General features: G+C 40.1%; 1 protein-coding gene across 6 annotated transcripts in view; it reads left to right on the top strand.

Annotated features, from left to right (window-relative positions):
* pcdh15a (protocadherin-related 15a) overlaps positions 1 to 21,508 on the top strand; it is a 167,135-nt gene that overhangs the window by 102,162 nt on the left and 43,465 nt on the right. For all 6 annotated transcript variants that reach the window (XM_035531806.1, XM_035531808.1, XM_035531809.1 and 3 more), the window contains 5 exons: positions 16 to 109; positions 8,285 to 8,413; positions 14,191 to 14,496; positions 16,104 to 16,328; positions 18,921 to 19,037. In XM_035531806.1, the coding sequence (XP_035387699.1) occupies positions 16 to 109; positions 8,285 to 8,413; positions 14,191 to 14,496; positions 16,104 to 16,328; positions 18,921 to 19,037 (871 nt within the window). The remainder of the gene's footprint in view (positions 1 to 15; positions 110 to 8,284; positions 8,414 to 14,190; positions 14,497 to 16,103; positions 16,329 to 18,920; positions 19,038 to 21,508) is intronic.

Below are 21,508 nucleotides of genomic sequence, written 5' to 3'. Positions count from 1 at the left end.
AATCTTTCTGTTCAGTATAGGTCTGCTGCTCTTGGCAAAAGCACTGGACAGAGAGACTACTGACCAATACCGCCTCATCATCACAGCTTCTGATGGACACCCAGCGGGGGTAAATCTCCAGTCAGTTCCTTAAACTCACACAAAATTTCATATGGCTTGATCTCATCGACATAAACACAATTAAAAGTCAAACATAAATATATAACCACTAAAGTTCATTGATTCAGTTGTTTGATAAGTTATTCATTGGGCTTTTCAAAGTGTTGGGCCCATAAGCTGGGGCATTTTCTCTGGCCTGCACACCTATAGAGTGAAAGAGAAGCCTGGTGTGAGGGGGCTTCAGTTTGGCTAGCAGCCATGTGTGCACTTCATTGTATGCACACACACCTCTGCTGCCAAGCTCTGATAACCAAATGAAAATCACTTTCCTTAATGGGCCAATTTCTCACAGCTTTTTTTTCTTCATTCCTTTCTCTCTCTCTCTCTTTCTCTCTCTGTCTCTGTCTCTCTCTCTGTCTCTCTCTCTCTCTCTCTCTCTCTCCCCTTTGTCTCCTTTTCTTCTCTTCAGTATTAAAACTGATAAGTAACAAACTTAATTCATGTGGTTTAACTCAGATGCAAATGAACTGTTGGTGTTGCATCATGGCATTCATGTGAGGCACACAGACACAGCATGTCTCCATGGAATCATAGCTTGAATAATTTTAATGTTCATTAATTTATTTAATTCTTTTTGCATCTTCATAGCTGCCAGACATCACTGCTAGGTCTTTTCTTTAAAATCTGAGATTAAATGCAAATCCATGTGTTTTTAAAATGCATTAATCTTTTTAAGAGTGCATATTTAATGTCCGCACTCTTATTAGTGGGGGAAGATGGAGGGACAAAAGGGGTATGTGGATATGATAAATAAATACTAGCAGCTCATTTATCAAGCCCTTTCTGATGGGAGCAATGGCAGACCTGTGGGATTGTAATCAAGCCAGCACCTCCCGAGTCATGCATAAAATCCACATAATTACCTCTGAAAGGACAAGAGACTGTGCTGCCATGTAAGGGGCCCATTGGCACCAGTATCACGATCACATCTCCTCATGAAGAGGAACACTGGGGCCAGTGTATGAACCCTGTTTTGGGGTAGTAATAGATAGAGCAGGAAAATGTGTTTGTCTTGGTAAATGATGGCTAGAAAAACTAAGACAAAACAACTAAATAGAGTAGATTTTATACTCTAGTGATAGATGCACCAAAATACTGCAAAAGTGTTAATATTTAAAGAAAATTCCCACTAATAGGCTTTCTTTCAGCAGGTGAGAAGTCTGTGAAAGTATTCTGTTCTGTCTTGCATATGCTTACTAGGAATTTGGGATTTGGCGTATTTGGGATTTGATAAGGAAATGTCACGTGTTCGGTGTAGCACCAAGCAATTAACACGAATAACTGCCTGTGTATGGAATTGGAAAGACATAATGAAGGAGCATGTAGAACACAAAGGATGATGGGAATAGGTGCTGAACACATGAAGGTGATATTTAATGCCTCATTCAGGCACTTTTCCATTTTTCCCCATTTATAAGATGGTTTTCATTTATCTTGTGAAAAGTTCTTGTGAAGGAGGGAAGTGTCTAAATACTTAATATATGTGTTTCTGTGTGTGCATGGTAAATGATTTTGAGTTTAATATGCTCCCTTAGAAGCCATTGATGAATAACATTCACCTGTCTCACCACACACACACACACTAAAGAAAGGTGTGTGCTGAGATTTTGTTACAATCCCGTTTAGGTAGGATCTGTGAAAGAAATGAGTCATTTATGAATCAGAGTGTGAACAATGGATATGTGAGTAAACAAAAATGGAACAGACTTAGAGATGAAATAGTGAACTGTTGTATTTTGAGAAATTATGTTATAGTGTCATACAATAGTGTATGTTATATTGTAATACAACTGACTGACCAAAGTGGGACTACATAACATACCGACAATAAGAGGGGAAGGCCAAAAGACATACACACTTTCCTATCTCCCTTACTGGCGACAAAACAGAGACAAACCCAAAACTGCTAAACAAACCGCAACCTATCCTATATCTGGAGTGAAGTTACACAATTGAATACAGACTGTAGATGCTGTAATATATACACTATATACACTAGACACATGACCAAAGTACAAGCAAAAGGACAAACCGAATCTCAGTGTCAAAGTAGGCTAACAAGGTCAGAGCATAGAACAATCAAACAGCAAAGAACAAACATACAAGCAAGAACACAGGGTTGAGCACAAAGCTGCCTAATAATGTGTTCAGGACCTTTTTATACTTGTCGGAAGGGAAGACATGGCAGGTGGGTGATGTCATTGTCAGGTATGCAGAAGTCAGGGCCTGGAACAGAAATAGAACGAGTGAGCAAGAAAGAAAGTGTGAGAGAGAGGAGGAGAGAGCGAGAGAGAGGTGGAAAGAGATAGATGCAGTACAGCGAGGTGCAAAACTCACCTCCAGCCCCACAAAAGCAAACCTCTGAATGACTATCACAGAGAAAGAGAGTGCTTGTGGTCAAATTCTCAGTACCCCTCTTGTGATGAACTGAGATATTGAAACTTTGAAATATCAGACCATGAGACATTGGTTGGGGTTATGCATACGATTCACAAAAAACAAAGGGTTGTAGTCTGTGTACACAGTACTAAGAGAGGGCCTGTCTCCTATATACACCTAAAAATGTTGCAGTAGTGCTAACTAATGCTTCAATCATTTCATAGAAAAATAACACACAGAATGCTCTAGTTGGTCTAGTTGGTGCTGCCTTACTGCAGCAGCACAGAATCAACACCAGTATTGCTAACATCTATGCTTTTCTGATATCTAGTGAAGCAAGAACAGGGGAACTGCTTAAGAGCGACTTCACCTCAAAAGTAACATTACACTCGGCAGACCACAGAAAATATATGTTTTGTGAAGAAGGTTGGCAAGAGGCAACACAACTGTGGAACATTTGTATAAAAACAGAGATAATATCCAACCATTCCTAGAAAACATCTCAAGTCTGGCCTTGAAGAAGTCGTGGGAAAAAACAAAATAGCCTGTACGTTGGTGTCAAGGGGTTTCATGCGCCCTTGAACAACAAGCTTCCCTAAGTAGGTAACCATTCAAGTTCAAGTTCAAGTTCATTCCCATACCAAAGTCACATTACTCTTGATTTAAAAGCAGAGAAGTTAGCTGCAGGTGTTTAGAAACAGCCTCAGAAATCTCCAGGTGATGTTCCCACATCTCAGTGTGTATAACCACATCATCTAGATTGGCCACACAGTTCAGTACATCACCCAACACGCGGTTCATTAGCCTCTGAAATGTGGCAGGGGTATTTTGGAGACTGAATGGCATCACTGTATATTGCAGAAAAATGTAAGTGGAGAAATCTCAGATGCATGTGGCATGAGAGGCACCTTCCAGTAACCCTGTAATAAGTCTAGTTTGGTTTGCACTTTGGCCAAACCAATGCGGTGCACAGAGTCTTCTAAATGAGGAAGAGTAAGCAAATCCTGTTTAGTGACTGCATTCACTTTCCAAAAATCAGTGCACAGGTGGTAGGTTTCATCAGGCTTTGGAATCTGCAAACACGGGGAAGACTACAGACTACAACTGGGCACAGCTAAACCATTTTCTAGTAAATATGTTGTCTCCTGTTGTAGTATCTTCCATTTTGTGAGATTAACATGGTAGGGATGCTGCTTGATAGCAACATGACCACATACATCAATGACATATTCACGTATGGTTGTATGGCCCAGAACATCAGTAAACAATGAGGGATACTTTGAGATAAGCCCCTTAATGGCTTGCTGAGGGTAAAAGGGTACATGGGCTAACTGGTCATCTAAATTATGCAAAGCTTTCGAGTCAGGGAGTCAAGCACAGGGAAGGCTATACAGGTCCAACTGGAGACCATCTGTCTCTGGTGAATACTCAGCTGGGCTAGTATGGGAAACAATACAGAAATTACATCAGAGGGAAAATAAATGGATGGATATACAGAGGTATGGCTTCAACAAAGTACAGCTAAGGCTTCAACAAAGCAATACGGCATAGGCCTGTCTTGGATTTTCTGTCTGCGGTCACAATGAGTTAGTTTCTGTCACTGACTTTCTCTTTAACTTCATAAGGACCCAAAAACCGAGTGTGTAGTGCAGAACCTACTTCATGTAAAAGAGTCAGAACCTGATGACCTACATTAAATGAACGAGTAAAAGAATGCTTGTTGAATTTCTTTTTCATTGTCACTTGTGAGTAGTTCAATGTGTGTTTTGCTATGTCGTGAGCCAATCGCATGTACTACCATAATGAAGACATGTATTCCAATACAGGCTTTGTCTCATTAGACAACAGGAGAGACAGCCACTGTTCATATAGGGCTTTCAAGGGCCCATGCACCATGTGACCAAAAATCAACTGAGAAGGGCTAAAACCCTGTCAGACACCTGTACAGTGTCATGTATAGCAAACATGAAAGGCACCCCCTCATCCCAATCTTTTCTGGTTTCTAGGCAATAAGACTGGAGCATGTTCTTAAATGTCTGATGGAACCTCTCAAGAGCTCCCTGTGACTCTGGGTGATATGCGCTGGACGTTTGGTGTTTTATCTTAAATTCACAGATCACCTGAGCAATGAGTCTGAAGGTAAACTTTGACCCTTGGTTCGACTGAATAACAATGGGCAGACAAAATGTAGGGCAAAATTTCACTAGAGCTTTTATCATATACCTGGCTTGTAAGCTTTTAACGGGAATAGCCTTGGAAAACCTAGCTGTGGCACACATTAAAGTAAGGAGGTAACTGTAACCCATGTCTTTGGTAGTGGTCCCACACAATCGATTAAGACGTTATCAAAAGGCTCACCAGTTAAGTTGATAAAGTGATAGGATAGTACTCGGTTACATCTGATCTTACAGTGGGCCAATAAAAATATTTAAGCAGGCATTTCAGGGTTTTTCATACACCAAAATGGCCTGTGCACAGTGGACAAAACTATGGACATGAGCTAAGGACAAAAGTTGAGGTCTCTGGCACCATGATATGGCAAATTCATGTAGATCATCTGTTATGCTGGGAGGAGACCACTTGCTAATTAACAACCTCTCTAACACAACATTGTGAGTGTCTGAGTCAAGAACAGAGAGGCATCTGGCATGGAGAGGCATCTGCCTTCTGAGCAGTAGTGAGCTAAGGCCTGCTAACAGCAGTCTCAGGAAAAGAGAGATGAGAGGGTAGAGGCAGTGCATTTCTCACAAACCATACTTTTTTTTAATCTCATTCCTTGTTATGCATCACGGGCTCATCTCTGGACATAAAAGAGTCAGACAAATCTAACACATCTGCAAATTTCTTACTCTGTGCTCAAGATAGCACACAAGCCGGAATTGCGGACTTGAAGCAGTGCTCTGTGCTTTGAAGACTACCTCAGGAAATGTGAACAATCAATCTCCCACTATGTCGTTCCTCAAAATTAAGTCTACATGAGTCACTGGCAACTGCGGTCATACCGTGACATTAACTGGATGTTTAATCTCTGCCATCTCTAATTGCACCGTGTTTAACAACACCCGCATAACACCCAACTCAATCCCTTGTATCAGCATGTCGCTGCCACAATAATTCTTATCAGAGAAAGGTAAAAACTGAGTCAAGAATAACAGTTTGTGCAGCACCAATGTCCCTCAAAATATCCGGATTGTTCGTTTGTCATGTCCATCGGACTCATCAAAAGAAACAAGCCTAGGAATCACAAAAGGCAAAAGAAATTGATTATATTACCAATGCTGGGACAGAATGAGTGACCATATTTGCCTTTTGTGTGTTTTTACACATCAAAGCCAGACTTGTGCTACTAATTCCCCCTTTTGTCACAGGAAAAACACCCCCGTTTATCAGGAATTTATCAGGGTCTTCACATCTGCATGCTAACAGAACTTTAAAAGGATGGGTTTCTCTTTTTGGCAACAGGCAAAAATGCCCAGATGCAGTTTTACACACCCATTTACAACCTTATGCTTTGGCCCTAGAATGTAACAATCTAGATTATTTGTTTTGTTGGTTGTTTTTTTGTTTTGTTTTGTTTTCATTTGTTTCTTTTTAGTAACAACTTTTTGGTGGTCTAATAAATAATTGATGATGGGCTAATAAATAATTAATACATAATTAATAAATAATAGCGCTACATTGATTGGCTGGTTTACAGCGAGACACCATGATGGCTCACATAGAATAAACAAGCGAAAGATGAGATTAACCATGGCACGAATAAACATCTAATGTATATGTTTGAGCTTGCACCGGGGGATATTTCAGTTCTCAAATAAAACTAATTAGCAGATGTCTTGTCAACTGACAATCATTTCCACTTAAGAAGTGACGCTAACATTAGCTATAAGGAAGGAGTTTGTTAGCTATCATTAGATTGGATATCTCTAGGAAAGAACAAACTAGCTATCCTAGCCAGCTATCTAATTAGTTTCTGAGCTATGTCTTGTTGTTGAACTAGCTATAAAGTAAAAATTTACCTGATGAAGGGATTGACAAGATACATCATATATTGTAGAATTATGTGACAACACAGGCATGAATTTGAACATTTCTTTGAATGGGTCACAGGCAGAAAAATGAACCAGCTTTTAAATAAATTATCATACTAGTTACTTAGCTAGCTACTGTTACCTATATATTTTTTACTTGATTTCAATCTCAGCAACGACACAATGTAAACTAAATTTGTTATCTCATTAAGAAATTTTCAGTGTAAGATGATCTGGCTTCAACTGACAAAAGTAATTAAAATCATAGCAGGCCTTTAGCTACTGCCTGGTTGCAGTTGTGGTCGTGATGCTAGTAAAGTTTGAGCTGCTAGTCTTCAAACACTGAAGGAAGGTTTCTTGGTATCTTGAAACTGTTCTGGAGTGAAATGTGCAGAACAAACTGACTTGTCTGGAATCATGTCATCATGTCAACCATGCCCGTTGGCAGTATGACTACTTGGGGGGGGTTGAAAAGAGACGATATCCCCTTTACAGCATAGGATGGTACATTCCTATGCATGCTATACCATTTTCATTGTTGTTGCTTCCTTGTTTTGTTCTTCACAATGCTTGCAGAATTGTTGAAGGTTCGACTGTGCAGGTCTATATTAATATTGGCTGGGCTAGAACTTGGGATGGTGTATGCAAATACTGGGGGCATAAACATTAATTAGTCAAGACAGTAACAGTTTATGATTTTCGAATTGGTCTGTCTTGCTGTTTTGCTTATGCGGGATTTACATTTGAAGGACTTTGAGGTTCACTGTATGTTTACTGTATTCCAGTCCATAATTTTCCTTGTTCAACTAAGCCAAGGTAAATACAGTTTTCCAATTTATGGAACTTTTAAACTCTTTCATGTCAGTGATTGCCATGGAACATACTTTTTCTTCCATTGTTTTATTATTTATAATTAATTAAATAAATAAATAATTCTGACACTCTTTATTAAGAAAATTATAAATAATTAGAACAATTATAGATAATTATAGATAATGAATTTAATAAATAATTGTGGATAATTAAATAAATAAATAATTGTGATGCTGATGGAATTTGTGAATGGTTTAATTTTGCACTGAACATTTTGAGCTGACATCAAAACATTTCCTGTCCCTCCTGTGAACGGTCTCTGAAGTTAATTATTTAACTATGCATGCCACTAGGATTTTTTGGAACTCACTGTTTTTTCTCTCAGGTTTACCCAAAATTAGGTTTACCTTTGTTGCTTCAATGCCTGTCAAGGTCTAAGAGATGTAATCAATTTGGGAAGGGCTTCATATCGTTTTCATACACTGAAATCTGCTGGAGCCACTCCTCCAGCTTAGGGATCACAGCCCCAGGTGTACATAAACCTTGGTGTTGACCTTCCTTATACTCTGTTTCTTCTTCCAGTGCCTCATATTTCTCTAGATTTTTGTATTCCATCATATGGGATTCCCATGTATTACCACTGCTTCATGGATTAGTTTTGTTTTTTACATTATTCTCTTGTCTCATTTAAACTTGGGGTGGACCTAACCTGGCATTTATATTCTGTACATGATCACAGCAGTTTATATATAAGCAGTATATATGCACATATATGTACAGCAGCATATTTATGTGCAAATGTTTTGCAGTCAATCTAAATAATGTTTAACCACATAAAAACAACCACATTACAGATTTTTTAGGGATCTTCTGTGTCTAACTCATACTCTCTTTATCTGCAGATCTCCACTGCAACGGTCAATATTGTGGTCACAGATGTCAATGACAATGACCCGACCTTTGACCTCACCCTGCCTAGGAACCTGACTGTACAGGAGGAGCGAGCCAATGTATCTGTGGGTAAAGTCTTGGTGAGTTTCTCTATAAAATAAACACGAGTTGTATCATTTTCCACATGTACAGTACACATGTAGTACATTACTTGTAGCTCCATTAATAATATCATTTGTGCATTGATTATTTCTTAATCTAGTAAATTGGAATCATTAGTCACCTTAAAGCCTGTTCCCGATGACTAGGTCTGTTCTGCACTGTTAAGCATTGAGGGTTTTTTAATTAGAGTCTTTCATTAATCAGGCTTTGGTTGGTTAGAGCTGTAATCAATGAAAAATACATCAACCTATTCTTTGTGAAGAAGTGTCTCCATTGTTTAAAAAGTCAGTTATCGTTTCTCGATTTTTTTAGACGTCTTTATCATTTAATTTGTACACTTATGATTGACAAGGACAAAATGACCTATTTTAATCCCATGAAGTAGAATCTTTATTATATACCTTGTTTTCACCAGTCAGTATATTATGTTTCACAATTGAACTTTTTCCTCTTTTGTTACTGTGTCTGGTGAGGTAACAAAAGAAGTGTATCAGTGTCACATTGGGGCTGGACACAGTTTGTTCTCTTAGTTTGGTAAACTACTTTTCCTCCAAAACTGTCAGAGAGTTAGTCTCACGTATTTCATACAGAAGACACCCTTACAGACAGACATGCTCACACAGGCACACAGATACACATATACACACATCCCACTGGGCTCTCAAACCACTATCAACACTTCCTGTCTACAACATACACTTGCTTGTTTTGGGGTCGTCCATAGAGTCTGATAGTGACTTCCACTGTTGTCTAATGTTGAGCTCTCTATTGGCTGATAAGTCCATTTTGGAAATACAAATATTGCAGATGGAGCATGTTTAAGTGGTACTGGTGGCAACAGCAGGCATAAACAGTTCCTTCTGTGACACTACCTGTTTTCTTCTCTAACTTGTGTGCCCCATCTGAACAATGCTACCAAGTGGCACAATCAGCAACACCACATTTAATGATGTACGGCACCATGTTTTATGTTCTCTGGCCTTATCTGGAACACCTCTGGGGAAGATTTCAATAGACCTTTAAATCTTTTTTGTCCTGCTGACTGCTAGTCATTGCATAGCACGTTTTGGGATGGGCAATGTGGAGGCATCCTAATGACATACCCAAGCCTGTGTAGCTGATGCTAGGTGATCATGGCTTAAGTACTTGGCCAGTTGGTCTTTGCAGGAATTTTGTTGCGGGGCATGCAGTCATGCCATATGACTCCCAAAATGCACTTTAGCCACCTTAAACAGCTCTACTTTTTCAGCTGTAAGTAGAAATTTGTTACTGCAGATGGATTTGGCACCCTTGGTTTTATAAATATAGGTGATATTTGCAGCCCAGGCCTTGGTGATATTTTGGTGAACTAAATTACCTTCCACACTTCAGCACTTCTGCAGGGTATGGATAGACAGGCCGTCTGGATGGTGTGGTCTGCCACTGCATTCCAGTAGAGCATTTAAATCTTTAGCCCACCTCAACCAGATCTTAACTTGTTCTGTCAGGAGTGTAAGCCCATCCAATGTTTACGGGGATGTGATGGAGCTGTTTTGGAGGCCTGATATGGTATAAATACGGTCTCCTTGCCATTGCTGCCTGATGGTGTTGGATGAGTGTTTGTTTAGTTTTACCGGTGCATGTTATTCAGCACATTGCGGATAGTGCTTTTATCAAAACAGTCTTGATTTTTGTGGGCATAGCCAGTGGTTTAGGCCCCTACATAGAGAGTAGAGTTGATACAGACTCATCATAGATCCAGCGTATTTTCTAACCTCAGAGAATGTTCAGTGTTCCTTAGCCATGCAGTTCAGCCTTTTCTTGCTGGACTATTGCTGCAGTGGTCACTGGCATATGAAGTCTGGCCATAATCATATGCTGGTTGACTGATGACAGGGCATGTCCACTCTATTGGCCTGCACATTAATCCTAAGAACTGCTGCTTTCCCAAGGTTCTGCTAGCAATGCAGAGGTCTGGGAAGACTCTTGGTGATGGAGAAGAAATGTACCAGTAATGCAGCACTTATGCTGCTTCCCACACCACCACATAGACTTGCCAATGGCCGCAAGCTGTAATGAGATGGTGCAATGGGATGGCACAAACACACACACACACACACACACACACACACACACACCTACACACACACACACACACACACACACACACAAACACACTGTAGATACAGCTATGCATGCTTACACATGCCTATTAACATTGACAGAGAAACACACAGACACACATATAAACACAGAGTCTCTTCCTCTGTATGTTCTCCATGGTTAGGGTGTGTCAGCATAGATCCAACAAACATAGAAACCAGCTATTTGATGGCAGTGTGAATGGGCTACACAACAGCATGTGCCATAGGTTTAACAATGCTTGCATTGTTGCATTGGACATGTGTTAGATAAAATAAAAAATTGGAGTCAACATATTATGCGTCTGCCTGTTTACATGAAAACACTAGACTATGAGATTCCAGTTTGTCTATATAGAGAACTACAGCAGTTTGTGTCATCTACCATATTATATTTAACTGCACTTGCTTGCTGCAGGCATTTGTTGAAGACATTTGGTTTTAAAGAATGAACACTTTGCATTTTGGAGGGAAATTAGCTTATGACATTAAATATATGTGAAATAAAGTTATATGGCTGTTTCAAGTGTTTTTCTTTATCAGTAAAATTGTCAGTCTCATTGTCAGGCAGAATTACATATTACATATACAGGATAATTACTCAGCCATCCAAGAGTTACAGATTGTTCTCACAATCATGATAATGAAATCTATGTTTAAAGAATGCTGTTTGAGTAATTCTAAGGACACAGTTACAGTATGTCTGTTCCCTGCCTGTTTATTTTTGTATTTACATATTCATTTAATGAGATAACTGCTGAAGACAGTATATGCTGTGGGAGCTTGCTGTCACAAATTACATTGGCAGAATACTTATGACACATTTCCCTTGGTACTAACCTTAATTAGTGATGGAAATAATTCAAAGCTTGCTTATTTATGACCACTGAAATGCTTTTATTTATCAAGGCTTTTGGTGTTCCTTTAATTTAAGTGTTTTATTTTCTATTGTTTTGATGGGATTTCAGCATAACATTTATTTCACTGTCTGTCTGTCTAGCTGGCTGGCAATCCACTTAACCATCCAACAATCCTTCCACTCATGCCTGAATCTAACTATGATTGTACTCAGATGTTACACTGGTCATACTATGCCCTTTATAATCATTCCCTCTGTTTTTTAAATTTCCATTCAAATGTTTCACAAGTGTTATGCACATCTCTGAAAAGTTGGCAAAAAACCTCAAGATAACAATATGATTAGGGTTAAAATATTCAAAGTGCTTGGTCGTCATTGCCTTGTGCATGCAAAGAAACAACAATGAAACACATAATGTAGAGATTTAACCCTGTACGTATGTTTAGTAGACACATTGTCAGTTAAAATGAATCATGTGACTTTTGGGTCCATATGTAATCAATTAATTATTCAGGAAAAAAACATTCCCATAACCTTTTTGTTTGCATTTCTGATAACATTCCAACTTTTCCACCTTATCCAAAAAAAAACCTTTTTTTAAAATATTGTAGTTTTTTCAGTTTTTTCTGGCTTTTTTATTCAGTTATTTTAGTGCACCTTTTTAAAATTCTCATATGGATGTGGATGGAAAACTTACATTCTCATATTCCTTCTCTTTTTCACAGGTACACACTCACATATATACACATACACTATTCCTCTCTACCCCATTCCTTTCTACTTTTCTGTCATCTGTAATTATTGTAAAGAGGAATTAGTAGGAGTCCTTCTCAAACAATTGTGTCTGTTTGCTTGTACTGTGTTTGCATGCAGATCGGCTGTCACATTTACTGAAATTACAGTTTAAGCAAACTACCCTCCACCCACAGACTACAGAATTAATATCATCAAAATGTTCTTTGTTTTCTTCATATCTTTTGAATTTCAAAGTCATATTATTAGACCCCAAGCATATAATTTGCCTAATTTCCAATATATTTTGGAAGGTTCCAGGCTCATATATACCACCAGTCAACCATAACTTGGGGGGGAAATTCTTTTTGTGTCCATACCCTTCCTTTATCCCTGCTTTTCTCCTTCTTGCAGTAGGCTTTTTTTCAAGCATATTAACTATTCTACCTCCCCTAGCTCTTGTGTCAAACCTTATTCAATATTTTCCCCTTTTTCCATTGGTGTTAGATTGCATTCAAACATTTGCTTTTTACCAAGAAGCAATCAGCATCTGTGTTTTGAATGGAAGCTTTACTAAATAAATTAAACATGAGCTCTGAAGATAAACCATCTGACCTTTTGAACTCAGATATAAAAAGGCATTTTGGAAAAATCTTATTGTAAATGCAGATGCAGAATATGGTGAAAACCAAAAGTGCATTTTTATAACAATTCAGTTCTAAACTGCTCTGTGTTTTTGTAAGCTGTGGAATAGTCAAGCATGTTTCTATTTAAATTTGATTCCAACCAATTCAACTTATCATTATATTAATACAGGGCAGTACAGTATAATAAAACAGACTATTCTCTAGTGAAGTTGTGCACTTGATAAGACACTAAGACAAGACATATACAAAGAGAATATGTGCATGGTTCATAGTTACAGAGTATGTGCAGAGGTAGGCATAAAGTGCAGACTATGGTACCAATAAACATGTAAACATATGTGTATAAGTAGTGAATGGTATGTTGAGGTAGTGAACAGATTGTTGAGGTAGCCAGGTCAGGTGTGCAATTGTAGTAGTAATGCAATGGAATGACAGATATTATATTAAAGTGCATAGGGCTTGTAATCAGCATTGACAATGTTCAAGCTCATAGCTTGCAATTAAAATGTTCAAGCAAAGGGTAATGTGCAATGTGCATTTAGGCATATCAGGTAAAGTGTGATGTGCCTTCAGGAGTATCAGGTAAAGTGTGATGTGCCTTCAGGAGTATCAGGTAAAGTGTGATGTGCATTCAAGCATATCAGGTAAAGTGCGAAGTGGGGTGATGACCTGTGTGTTTGTTCTTCTTGCTGTGATTGGTGTGATCACTTTAACAGCTCACAGGTAGACATTGTTCTTGAATCTGGTGATTTTGCATCAGATGTTTCGGTATGTTTTCTGATGGTAGGGGTTGGAACAGGAAGTGGCTGGGGTGTGCGGGGACAGAGGAGATGTTTCTGGATTTTCTTAAGCATTTCTTGATGCAGATGTCTTGAATGGGTGCGAGAGCAGCAGTTGTCAGCACCGTCTGCAGAGCCTTGAGTTCAAAAGAGGTGACGCTGCCATAGTAGCAGTGATACAGCAGGATTCAATCAGGATACTCTCCACGGTGTATCTGTAGAATTTGCAGAGTAGCTGTTGAGGCAGATTGACTCTCCTCAGCCGGAGGAAGGCTGTGTGTAGGCATGGTTTGGCTTTTTAACAACACGTGAGGTGTTGAGTGACCAGGTGAGATCCTCTGCTATGTGAACACGAAGGAACATGAAGTTACAAGCATGTTATTCCCACTGTCCAGTGTCCTATTGCATATTTATATAGGAGTCTTCTCTATCAAATTTATGGTAGGTTGCATGACTATCTGGACTATCTGTGTGTGTGTGAGAGAGAGAGAGAGAGAGAGAGAGAGAGAGAGAGAGAGAGAGAGAGAGAGAGAGAGAGAGAGAGAGAGAGAGAGAGAGAGAGAGAGACCTCATCTCATCTTTCCCTCATCCTTTTTCTCTGGTTTCATCTGTTGTTAGGCCACAGATCCTGATGCTGGACCCAATGGTCAGGTGTACTACCGGCTGCTCACTCATACATCCCTCTTCACCATCAGTCCCAATGGTAGCATCTTCACAGCCGTGCCTCTGGACCGCGAGACACAGAGTCAGTATGACCTGGTGGTGGAAGCCTCAGACAGTGCTGTAGACCCTCGGCGCACCACCCTTACGCTGCTGGTCAGGGTGTTGGACATCAACGATAACAGCCCTGTCTTCGCCCTGCGTGTCTACGTGGTGAATGTGGCCGAGAACACTCCAGCAGGAACCATCATCCTGCGCCTCACGGTAAGCCCTCTGCTATGTCCACTTCAAAGCTTGAGCACCCAGAGTCTGGTGTACTCTGATAACGTTGTTCCACTGGATAGGTCTCAGATCACTAATCACTGGGATTGGTCTTGGCTTTCCTCTTTAAAGTCAGACTGTGTATGACTGGTCCTCAGGTTTGGGTGATGTTTATAAAAGCCTGCAACGTTATGCTACTTTTTTGCTCTCTTATAACTGATGTATTTTGTATACTCTTTCTTCACATATATTCACAGATGTTGTGTCCATTAAGTTATCTTGCAAACTTTTGCTTTCATCAGCTCCATTCATGAGCTTTATAGAGCCCCCTCCCAACCTCCCTATAGACATGTATTACTTAAATGGTGCCTTTAACATCAAAGTCTGTGGCCCTATCAGAGCAGTGCATATCTATTTAATCATCACTGTTTCTGAGGCCTCTTAGAACAACTCTCAAAGGAAACCTTTCAAGATGATAAACTGAAGAGCTGACTGCTCATGAGCCTATCTAGTCTTAATTTACAAATGACAAGGGTTCCATTCTATAATTTCCATGGGGGATCCATGTTTAATTTGACAAATGTTTATGATTCGCTTAACACACTCAGTGGGTAAAAAGCACAAGGCTGCCTTGCCCAAAACGACTTGCGGAAACCTCGGAAATCGCGGAAATCAAGGCAAACATGGAAAACGTGCCTCTTGATGTTTACTTATTTGCTTTCAAGTGCACTCTTGGGGATGTGACTGTCATGCTGACGTAAAAGGAATGTAATTACCATCATATTCTAAACAACTTCTCAGTGATGTAAAAGGGCAGAGAGAGGCAGAGGTGTAGCTGGGTAGATGAAAGAAGGGTGGGGGGGCAAGCGAGTGAGTGACAACATGAGATGACAGCACTCACATATTTTTATCTCAGTGTAGCTGCCACCCCCAGGCCCCTTGGGCACAGGCTGGTGTCAGAGTGCTGTGGGCCTGTGACAGCATCTGATCTGGACTAGATGAAGTGCTCAGCCTGTGTGTGCCGCTTCTGCCGGCCCTTTATTTATATATTTTAGGGAATCTTTTAAATGAGTGTAGAATGTAATTCCCTGTGCATCAAAGGGAGTATCCTGAAAGGTTCCCACACCCACAGAGAGACCTGTCTGCACTGAGCTCTCTCCCCACTGCTTGCCTGCCAGCCAGACATCCTTTCTAATCAGGCATGGGCTTTGAGCCAGGACAACTCATTTATGTATTGCATGTGTGTGTGTGTGAGTGAGTGTGTGTGTGTGTGTGTGTGTGTGTGTGTGTGTGTTTGCTTGCATGAACATGAATGTGTTTATATGCATGGGCTTGTGCTTGTGGGCTCCTGGCCTGGTGATGTCCACCATTTGTGTGCCCTCTGTGGTCTGCTCTGTCTCTAATGTAATTGTCTTAGTCTCAAAGACATCCATGATCTCCCTTCTTGCGGCACAGCCTACAAGATTTCATGACTCTCATGACTGATCCACCTTCTTTTTTTAATTTTATTTTATAATCTGTCATCTACTACTACTTGCTTTGTATCTTTAATAAGTAGACCAACCAAGTCTCTCCCCCCCCCCCCCCTCTCTCTTCCCCCTTCCCTGCAGGCAGTAGATGCGGATCTGATCTCTAATGTGACGTATAGGATAAGCACAGAGGCAGCTCGCCAGCTCTTTGCTGTTGACAAGTTCAGCGGAGTACTGTCTGTGCTGCAGGCCCTGGACTTTGAGGCTCTGGGCCAGGACGGTGCCAACTACACCTTCCAGGTGGAGGCTCTAGATCACGAAATGGTCTTACCTCCTGGAGTGGCTACAGTAATTGTACGGATTACAGTAAGTGCACAGATAACACTAAATGTGGTGTGAATACCTGACCTTCTCTCCCATGCCTTCTAGTCATCCGTGGAACCTAATTTGACTGCAGTTCTGGCTTCTCAGTACTATGGTTCCTGTGAAAAACTGGCAAAGTAACTGATTGATTGGAGTAGATATCATTCCTTCTATCTGCCAAATAATGATAGAACTAAAAATATTACTAATTTAGTGATGAATTAGTGATGAATTTAGGGTGAATTTGATCTTAGAATTCAGTTAGCCTAAAGTGAAAGGTACACTGAACAAAGGGTCATGGTGCATTTGTCTTAACATGTTTCTAGCCATGGCCTGCTTTCTTCCTGGTGACAGATAAAACTGTGTGAGATATAGGGCTGACATGACTATTCCAAGCGTGAATGACTCATTAGCATTGTGACTGGAATTATGTCCAGATTAGAGCAAGAACACTCTCCAGTGCCACAGAAGACTAGCTGCAGGATCAAAATGGAAGGATTAGCCACCTCCATCTTATAGCTGCGTGTATGTGTGTGTGTGTGTGTGTGTGTGTGTGTGTGTGTGTGTGTGTGTGTGTGTGTGTGTGTGTGTGTGTGTTTGTGTGTACACATGCATATATGTCTAAGTGTATGTAATTACAAAAAGAACTTATTTACAGTTTTAGATTTTTGGAATTGATAACACTAGTTAATTGTTTTGAGATTCAGGTTTTTTGCAGGCAATTTTAGATTTATGTATGAGAGTGTACTTATTTGGAGTCTGTATACATTTGGTAACATGTACTTGTGAGAGGCTTCTCTATTTGTCATGATTTTTAAATCAGCTATGTTTAAACCTCTTTACAAGTCTTTATAAGTCTATATTTGCTTTGATTATTTTTTATGAAGTTATGAAGTAACAGTCATTGCAAATGTTCTCTATACTCCTAAATCTGATAGTTTGTCATTAATGAGAATGGGAAGCCAGTTGAAAAGATACAGTGTGAGATGTCAGAACTCTCATTTCACTGTTTTCCTTTGTGCTTTTGAAGTGTTTGTGCTCCTGATTTTAGTATTTTTAGTTTAGTTTTTTCTTCTTCTTTTTTTTAAGATGTTCTCGTGTTGTGGTGGTGGATCAGACTGACTGTTCCACTTTTTCCCTGCATTTATTTTTTTAAGCATGGTGGCGCATTTGTACAGGTACAAACCACAGCTTGAATCCTTTGCTTACTTCTATGTGTGAGGTCAATCTTAACTCATCAGAATTAAGTCTGTATCTGAATATGTTCTCAAAAGGAAATCAATTCATCTTAAACTTAGTTTAATTAAGCTCAGTTTTCTCTCACATTAATTTAATCAGTAAGGTGGTAAAGGTATGTGGATTTTCTGAAGATGCACGGGGGGAAAAAACTTTACCATCCACCTGTGTGATGGTGGAAAAGAGAGAGAGGCAAGAGCAGTGGAAAACTCCCACTGCAACTGGAGCCTCTTCAATGCATCGATGTTTTACCTACCTGCTTTTCCATCTGCTCCCTCTCCATCTGTAACTGTTCTTAACCTTTTAATACATCTCTCGATATTTGAGAACATCGCTTGTCAGTGGGAATGTTCAGAATGACACCTATTGCACCTCTGCGCAAATGTATAGGTGTTCTTTGGGCCCTTGCAATTATGTCTGTGCAGTTTCCAGGCTGAGAACACCAGCTCGATAGAGATCCAATGAAAAGCCCTGTCTTTGCATAAATCCCTGTCGCTCATCGTGTTTGTAGGGCCAGAAGCCATAGTGAGCGACTGACAGGGGTGTTCTGGTGATGAAGTGCAGATGAAGACCTGTTCCTGCCTATGCTCCAGTTGTCCCACTGCAAGCAACAGTATCACCTGTGAACCCTTTTACAATGCTTAACACTTATTTCTATAAACTCAATATCTGTGTTGGCTCCATCTACCGAGAAACATGTGTATATACACACATGCATGCACATACACATACACACACACACTACTACAGAGATGCTAACTGATGAGCTGTTAACAGTGGACATGTGAAGAGAGATAAGACCCAGTGTGCGATCTGGACTCTACAGCTCCAACATCACTCCCTCTGCTGTTATTACTCTGACAGAGTAATAGAGTACTCTTTCCTCTTTTCTTCAAAGACACAGTGACTGTTATTGTCCACAGTGGGGGTATTACTTTATGTCTCGGGTAAATCTTGAGTGACATCAAAGTGTTGGGAACATCAGGTGCTCCAATGAAATATGGCACTTCCTACCAGCTAATTATCTCTCCATTCATCAACATGTCACAGACAGATACAGGCTGGATTACACAGACATGAAGCACTATACTTCTTACCACTGGCTTTGCATTTAGCTTACGCTTTTGTACAAAGTGACTTACAATTATGACTGAGTACAACTTGAGCAATTAAGGGTTAAGGGCCTTGCTCAGGGGCCAAAAAGCAACAACTTGCCAGTGGTGGGGCTTGAACCAGCAACCTTCTGACTAGTCAAGTGAAGTACCTTAACCACTGATTTACGACTGCTTTAACTGTTAGATTAGTGTCGCAAGGAATAAATGAGCATCTAATCTGTCTTGTTGCATATGTATTTTGCAGGATATGAACGACTTTGCTCCAGTCTTCACTCAGGCTGTTTACAAAGGCATGGTGGCTCCTAATGCCTTGAAAGGAACTGTCATTGCCACTGTTCTCGCAACTGACCAAGACCCTCCCGTAAGTAGCCACATGCTTCAACTGTAAACTAGAAAGCCCTGTCCTTCGTATATTATTACTCGTAACCATATACAGACTCTGGCAAAGGGCTGCATGTTCTAGCACTTTTATTAAAAAAACATCACTATATTAACATTTGTTTGAGTATAAACATAAGCATTTGCTTTTGTGTATGATTGACCACCATGGCTTTTAAATAGTGTTATGTAATTTCATAACATTGACTTCTAAAGCCACTTAGCATCTGTAAAAACAGTGAGACCCATTATCAGATAACCAATTAGCCTCTATAGCACTCCAGTTCTATAATACATTTAACAAGGCAGGTCCATCCTCTGCTGTTAGGAGGGCTGTGAAGGGGCATGAGCATACCACCACAGTGCCATCTGCTCCTGCCCCTTATGCCCATGATCATGCCCATGCTTCCAGCACTCATCTTGGTTGGCGTGTTGGCTTAAGAGTTTGTTGATGCCCTGTCACAGCCCCTCTGTGGCTCACACGTGCATATAACAAGGCTCCTAATGAATTGCCCTGCAAGGCCGAGAGGGGCCTCAGCTACCTGCAAGAGAAGAGAAGTGGCTGGTAGGCCTGCTGGAAAGAGGGCAGCATTCTTGGTTTACCAGAGAGAGCCAGAGAGAACTGCACATGACCATTGCAAAACAAAAAGAAAAGGAAGAGATAAGGTGAAAGGAAAAAACATTTCTTAATACATGATGAAAATTGTGTCAGCATAAAGTTGTTGTTTTTTTTGAGTCACCACAGACCTGTAGTAGACAGCAGGAGCTGGTAAAACATGAGCTGCCTTTAGCTATGTATTGTCCACTCAGGATGACAGGAAGGTGACTGTGTAATTTGTTTAATTCACTGCTTCATTCACTGTTTGTAGGTGTTGTCCATATGTGATGTGTGAGCGCAATGGGTGAGCAACTGAGAGCCACTTAGACTTGTTTGATTGCTGCCCATCTCTTAGTCCTCCAGATGACTTTCTTGCTTAGGTCAGTGAGGAAAGCAGGAAGTGAGATGAGAGGCATGTGTTTGAAAGTGTGTGTGTGTGTGTGTGTGTGTGTGTGTGTGTGTGTGTGTGTGTGTGTGTGTGTGTGTGTGTGTGAGTGTGTGTGTAATGGAGCTTTTGCCCTGAGATTTTTGCGTAGAAATAGATGATGTCTCTCTATGTCCTTCTCCCTTATACTCATCTCCTTCTTTAATAGAAACACATAGATTGCACATACACACCAGCCACTTCAGCAGACATGCCTGTCTTAAAGGTACATCTTACACTAGAATGACTAAAGCTATGAAAATTTTGAAAAAGCAAGCCGAGCTCACTCCCATCCTGGGAAGTGATTAGCACCTATTGTCTTAGTAATGACACACAGTGCGTTGGAAGGATCGATCCGCACATCCACAGAAACTTCGTGACTAATGTGATGCAGGCAATTCACGTTTGTCTGTAGAGCACTTTTCATACACAAATGCAATACACGCTTCAAGAGTTACAATCCACGTATATGTTTTACTGAGTGCAAGAGTAAATCAGATTAGTCGCTATGGTGGATAAGAAATCTTTGGTGTTATCCCCCCTTAGTACAAAATGCTTTTTGTTCTTATTGTAAAATAAATATATATTGTGCAACCATGTTTTTGTTACCAAAACAGACATATATTCACTTCCGCATGACAAATGTTACTACACGCACTGTTCTGCTGAAAATGGTGTAACTGCTTACAGTTAGAATTCGATTTCTACTAACACCAATAACACAAATGCTGTTGTAACATATTTTACACGCACACCACCATTTAGTATTTATACAGAAATTATACTAACAACAATAAAGCACTATATTTAGAGCTGTTGTGAGTTATTGTGACTACAGCATAAGTACAGTCACAGCCAGGGAATATAAGGTTGCTTTCCAAAAGCACAATACAGCTTAATCCTTCTCTGTCACACACTTACACAACAATAATTGTCTAATGGCCCGCTGATGGTTGTCAAGAAGGAGAGTGATGTCCACTGAATGGAGAAAGTTCAGTCATGCTAGCTGCCAGGGTGTAATTTGGGAGATGGGCTATTCTTGACGGAGAAGTGACACCGACATGGTTGTAGTGTGGCCATGATTGTTGTACTGGTAGGAGTCTATCAGGCACCGCACTGCTACTGAGGTATCACTACAGTTTTTATACATCAGTGTCACCGCTGTGCTGCAAGCAGTGAGCCAGATAAAAATCTCCAGAAGACCTGTGGTCAGAACCTCATCACTGAGGAAGTTTTCGAGGATGGTTACCTTAAATTGTGCATAGCCACACATGGGTTGCACCTAACTATTATGTTACTTATTATCTACACTATAGCCCAATACACCTTACTAAGATTAAATAATTAGTCAGTTTCATATCAAAATCACCATTTATAAAGAAAGGAGTTTTCAAAGTTTCAAAGATGAGAAACTGTAATTAGGTTATTACTA

Source organism: Electrophorus electricus, chromosome 11 (assembly GCF_013358815.1).
Source record: "Electrophorus electricus isolate fEleEle1 chromosome 11, fEleEle1.pri, whole genome shotgun sequence".
NCBI classification, from domain to species: domain Eukaryota; kingdom Metazoa; phylum Chordata; class Actinopteri; order Gymnotiformes; family Gymnotidae; genus Electrophorus; species Electrophorus electricus.
Note: the sequence above shows the minus strand (reverse complement) of the source record. Positions and strands in the feature narration are given on the sequence as shown.